Source organism: Xiphophorus hellerii, chromosome 3 (genome assembly GCF_003331165.1).
Source record: "Xiphophorus hellerii strain 12219 chromosome 3, Xiphophorus_hellerii-4.1, whole genome shotgun sequence".
Taxonomy (NCBI): domain Eukaryota; kingdom Metazoa; phylum Chordata; class Actinopteri; order Cyprinodontiformes; family Poeciliidae; genus Xiphophorus; species Xiphophorus hellerii.
In genome coordinates this window covers 9,851,667-9,857,878 of record NC_045674.1, presented here as the reverse complement: position 1 = coordinate 9,857,878, position 6,212 = coordinate 9,851,667, and the positions used below count along the sequence as shown (strand labels likewise).

At 36.9% G+C, this 6,212-nt stretch overlaps 1 protein-coding gene across 1 annotated transcript; it reads right to left on the bottom strand.

Moving 5' to 3' along the window:
* Positions 1 to 3,178: 3,178 nt before the first annotated feature.
* LOC116715006 (c-Myc-binding protein-like) lies at positions 3,179 to 5,466 on the bottom strand. The gene is made up of 5 exons (XM_032555825.1): positions 5,298 to 5,466; positions 5,083 to 5,155; positions 4,189 to 4,237; positions 3,950 to 4,079; positions 3,179 to 3,465 (listed from the first exon to the last, which is right to left on the bottom strand). The coding sequence occupies exons 1-5, from the start codon at positions 5,310 to 5,312 to the stop codon at positions 3,418 to 3,420; spliced, it is 315 nt and encodes a 104-aa protein (XP_032411716.1). The 5' UTR covers positions 5,313 to 5,466; the 3' UTR covers positions 3,179 to 3,417.
* Positions 5,467 to 6,212: the final 746 nt, after the last annotated feature.

The window sequence follows — 6,212 nt, the reverse complement described above, 5'->3', positions numbered from 1 at the left end:
GAGTAATGTTAATGTATCTATCTTACCATCCCCCCAGTTGAGACATGCAAAAACGCCATGGCTCAATATAGCAGCCCACTTATACAAGTTGTTTTTTTTTAACAGGAAAAATAGGAGTGTTACATGAAGAATTTTCACACTGCACTATGACTCCTGCCACAATAAGATCTTTAATTTCTAGTTTTATACCCTCCTGTGCATCTGTTTTTAAAGGATATTGCTTAACTTTTGGTCTAAACTCTGTTTTGGGTATTGTTAAGGAAATATGGCTATTTTTGATGGTTTAATATAGTTAAGCTAATGCCATGTGCGTTTAAGTAGATCAACATTCCTATCTGGACAAGCTGATGCAAGGTAGGACTTCAGAGACAAACATTGTCCTGGCAAGGCTGTAATTTAAAGCAGCCATAAAATAACATGCTCCTGAAAGGCTTTAAATTAGGAGGCCATAAAGAGTATCTTCCCCGGCTCACAGGTCAGAGGTCGGAGTTTCCCAGGAGCTTAGAGTTGCATCTGGAGTTGATCACAAACTTAGGAATCTTGGAAACACTTAGGTTTAATGTCTGATATACTTTCTTAATATTAATAGCAATAGCGTGTCAGATTAAAGTATATTACCAAAGCTACAAGTACTAATCTAGTATATGGAATGTATTTGAAAATATACTAACTATAACAATATCGGAATCAAGAGAAACGCCTTCACTAGAAAAGGGAATGCTCAATAATAAGAATGCAGACAACTGTCCTGTTTTTGCTTTTAAGCATCAGCTGTCTCCAAAAGCGCCTTTGTTCTTATTCTTCTAATTCTTTTGTCATTCACAGGCTGTATTCGTCAAACGATTCTTCCTCCTTCTGTTTGACTCTACTTATCTCAGTGTAGTTTGCTCTGCGTTGATATCTTTGAACTGTCCTTGCTGCTAAAGCATTAACTCTGTTTGTTAATTTGTTACTATTGTGTGCAAGAACTTGAGGAGGGTTCCCTGCTAACAATGGGGTCCAGTCTCCTCGAACATGATGCCAGTCACTGCCTAAAGCAGTCATCCAGACTTGTTGAACCTCATTTCCGTTTAAATGATAAGATTCACGTATGTTATTCATGTCTTCAACAAAGCGGTTCACATCCTCTTTAAGAGGTGTGATCCCTTCTAGCGCCTTTTTTATATCCTCCAGGGTCCACGTTCTATATACTAGAATCGTGGGCGCTGCTCCATCTTCTCCTGCATTAAGATTTGCTACTTGTATCATAGGATAAAGATCAGTCGTGTGTGGCTGACTATTTGCCTCTTCTGAAGGGCAACATGGGGGAGGGAGAAAAAGCCCAGTGGGAGCTACAGCTCCCTGCACCAAAATTTCTCCCCAGTTCTTAGACCACTTAAAGTTTGCTTTTTGTATTATTTGTTTCTCTCCTTCTGTTTTGTTATTTTGGTATTTGGTAACTTCAGCTACGTCCCCTCCCCCTCCTGCTGCTCCCTGCTCGTCTGCCTGCCTTTTCACACTTCTGAAACTTGTCTCATCATCCTCCCTTCTATAAAACATCAAATTCTTTGATTTCTGTGGGTTTGACTTTGTTTTTATTTTATTTTATCCTGCAATACTGTTAGTTTCTGTGAATTTAGACGGCCGTCAAAGTTGTAGTTTGTTAACCATTTATCTAAATATTTTATTTTATGCGGATCCTGATTTTCAACATATTTCCAGTCATTTGATTTCAAACTGTGTGTTGGCTTATTCTTGCTTATACTTTGCCCATTTTTTTTTTATACAATTTAGCCCAGTTTGTCCGACTCATAGGGAATCCTATAAACTGGAGATCTTTTCAGTAGGCCAGCAATTAAAAATACCTGTAGTGGTAACCCCCGCTTCAACTCTTTCGAGTGGGGGGTTCTTACCTCTGCATCCAAGACAGGTTTGCTGGTTACAACCCTACTGTTTTTATATGAGATAAAACACCAAATGGTATTTATATCTCCAATCACACTCACAATCATACGTTTGTTGCGGAACTTAAGCGCCTGCTCCGCCGGACTCCGCCATCCGTTCCAATTACAATTTTACTTCCAATTTATTAAATTTTACTGCAGGTTTATACTAGGCTCCGTGCGCCTGTTGTTTTTCCACGAAATTTTGGCCAAGGGCTTCGGACGCCCTTCACGGATATTATGTTTTATTTTTACCTGTTAGAGTCTAGAATTGACAGGGTTTTCTTATTCGCGCAATGACCCTCAGTCATTCGCCACACATTTAAACAAGAATCTACTCACCCTCTCCTGTCTTCCCCTCAGAGCCGTCAACCGTAAGATCCCAGCAGGCAGGCAGAGCGCCAGCCCTTGAACAGGTTCTGATAAGCTTCCACTAGGAAACTTGCCGTGCGCACGGTCTTTACTGGGGTCCACCATGCCCGCTGGAATCCTTCCGGTATATTGGCATCCGGCTCGAAGGACCAAATAATGTCAGGTCTAAAATACCTATTAGAGACAATTTAACAAACACAAGAAAGACAAGAGAGTTAGATTCTTTTATACTCGCGAGGAGAGCAGACAGAGATGTGCTTTTGGTCACAAATCTCCAACCACTCTGCAACACATCTGTCTGTTCCTCTCTTTTATTGATCTTTAGGAAACCCTGCCACACGGGGCGCTGCAACTCTAAAAGGGTGGAGTCAAAACATTCATCACATGGTTGCAGCGCTAAATAATATTCACTTCTAGACACATGTTATCTATACTCTAAATCTTTCTTTCTCCAGGCACGGCGTCGACTAAGACACGTTTGCATAGCTTCAAAGCAACGGCTTTGTATCACAAAGAAGCACAGAGCAGAGTTTATTGTCAGGCATGCAAAACTCTGCTGGGAGCAATTAACACCTCTGTCTTGTAGGAAGTCCTGCAGGGCAACAGCTGCTGAGAGTAGCTGTCATCTCTATTTCCCAGGGAAGTCTCAGGATAGAATCAAAGTTATTTAACACACAGAAACATTATCTAAAATGTAACTACAAAGCTACATGATACAACAAATATTTGATAATTACTAATACAATTTACCTAACAGTTTGCTTTTTCCCCTCATGCCAGTTTCAGAGCACAGGCTGCATAAATCCAACAAATTAAACAATGTTACTTCCCTACACAATGAACACGTGATCGCATTTTGAGGAGAAAATAAATTGCACTCAAGGTTCCACACTTTGAACTTATTTTACTAAAGACTGAACACTCAGGAAAAATATATACAAACATATTCACAATAAGTTAGAATATAAGAAAAGAATAAAGTTGACATTTATAGATAAACATCACAGCCACATAAAACATTCGGCTTTCACCTTTTACAGTGTCGTTTCCTTTAAATTCAAACTGAAAGCAGCATAAACAAATAATACGTTTATCAAAACAAAGATGAGTTTGTTCTTGAAATCTAGTTAGCAGTGCCGCCATCTTCTGAAGCTGGTTCATACTGATGCAGCTAGAAAGACATCCAAAAAACACTGGTATTAGCTTTTATTTCATTTGAACAATTACTGTTTTTTCATAATGAGAATCATTAGAATAAAAGAAAACATCCCATTGAAGGCATCAATGTAAACAGCACAATATAAACAAAAAACATGTAATTAATCCTGACACTCTATCCTTATTAAAACTGGGCCAGTTATGGGAGGAGGTTCTATAAGGGAGTTTATTTTTTTGATTACACCAATGTTGGTTCTGAAATCCATTTTATTCACTTATAAAGTCAATAAAAGATTTTTTAAAAAGCTATGAAAAAATAAACTACTGATAGAAACCAGCAAATGTCATTTGCACATAAAAAACATGATGGATGAACCGTATTCATTGGAGTAAAATGAAAGAATACAGTGCTCTCTTGTGGACTGTGCTGGTACATTTCATTGACTATTCAGACCAATTATATAGAATTACATTAGAAAAAAGAGAAGCAAACATACCCTTGCTTTGAGATCTTTGTTTTCCTCCTCCAGACATGCACATCTCTGTCTCAGGTCATTCACTTCCTGCTGCAGAGCCTCTGTGTCTGCTGAAGTCAGGGTAACGGCACCAAGATGCCCCTTCACATATCTGGAAGGAGTTAGTTAAAGAATCTACAGCCAGTGAGTGCTCAACAAAAATTTGAAATCCTCACCGGCTGCACCAAAAAATAAAATCAGACATGTATAAAGAAGGATACTCCAGAGCATTGGCAGGCTTCTCTTGTTGCTCATACAGAGACACAAAAACTAAAAAGGAGCAGAAAGAGGTTACAACATATATCTCTCGTTTCTTGGAAGACATGTTTATCTCACATCCAAAAGACTTCTTCATTTAGGAAAGGAAAAAGGCTAATATAAGAAGTCAGTTATACCTGTGTTATTCTATTAAGTGCAAGGCAAATACGCATAATCTAAGAAATAGATACTTGAAAACTGATAGTAAATTCAGGACATTTTAATAAATGCTATGAAATTTGAACTTTGTAATCAATTTTACACACTTTAAAAGCAGTAGAAGATTTTTTTTCTTATTTAATTTGAAGCTATATCACGTTATGATTTTTATTCTTATTTATATATTTAGTTTTTGCGTACACACCGTGAAACTTGAATTTTTACTTATACAGTGAGAATTTCACATCGGCTCGTAGCCAAATTCTTGATACAGTCTCGTTATTTAAACTGTGAATTGTTTCCCCACCCAAGTCTTGGTGACGAGACATCTGCTCCTCTGGTTTGAATGCGTCTCTGCTCAAACACACCTGAGTCCAATAATTTAATTAGATGATCTCAGCATAACCTACTGAGAGCTGTGTTCCACTACGCAGTGAATTATGTAACGTTTAGAACTTCATCTTCTCATTGCAAACTGGAAAAGTTTGCAAAAAATAAAAAAAATAAAATAAAGTGTACTAAAACTAAGCTGTCGCTGTCAAATCTAAACAGTAAACATGACCAAAAGTCCTACATGAATTACAAAACAAGAGCGAAGCGATAAAAAGCGTGAGCATAGCCCATCTTGGCTTGCAACTCAATAATAAAAACCCAGAAGTTACAGCCTTTGTAGTGCAAACAAAAAATAAGCGACCCACCACTGGTGAGACTGTCAACGACTCCAGTTTTTTCCAAATATCTTCTGAAATGTTCTCTCTTAGAGTCAGAGGCCTGTGGGAAGAGAACACAGTGATTTAAAAGACATTATTTCACTTTGAAGCCACCGGGCGTGCTAACAGCGCAGCTAGCGTGCAGGATTTCTAACAAATCTTCTTTACATGGAGAAATATAAAGCGACATTAAAAACACTTACTCTATAATGCGCCATGATGATATCGGCTGTAAAGCTGACTGAATGCAAAGCTTATATATTTGGTCTACCGGTTGGTATCGGGCCGAATGAAAAACAGGTAAAGTACCACCGGGTCGGTAAAGTTAACTTTCGTTTTAAGGGCTACAAACATACAGCTGCACTGGACTCAGTGCTGCCTTCATGTATCTCATGTAAAACGCAGCAGGTCCTCGTTTGTATAAAAGGAAAACCTTCATTAGTTAAACTAAATAAATAAGATAAAACGGATTATTTGACGACTACAGTAAAATATTATAAAAAGACAGAACAATTATATCTTTAATAAAATGACAACAAAATAAAAACATTACATTTCTAAAACACACAAATTGAACTTCAATCACAGCACAAACAAGTCATTATAGATTAAACTAAAAATAAAAAATAGAATAGAAAAAGAAAAAGAAATAAACTAAATAAAACCCCACTGATCAATTTAAGAAGCAAATAAAATAACATATGAGCAAAATTCTTTTTTTTGCTTATTTCCTTCTTTCTTTCTTTCTTTCTTTCTTTTTTATTACTTATTTATTGATGTAATCGCAATGTATATCTCTACTGCTGATCATATGTTACCTTAAAACATTTTTTCTCTGGAATAAACATCAAATATTTTGATTATGATATTTCCTACATTTTAGATAGACTTTGAAAGCGTTGAATTACTGATGCGTGTGTCTGTCCCCATCTGCTGGTAGTTTGACAAATATCTATCGGTTTCTGTTTAGTAGTATTTTATAACCTTCAATAAATATTTACTCTTTCGAAATAACAAATAAAAACCATAAAACACAGTTTAATTAGGTTTGGTCAACAGGATTTGGTTTAAATTGTTAAATACTGCAAAAGCAACTATTTTGTTTCCTGAATAGACGG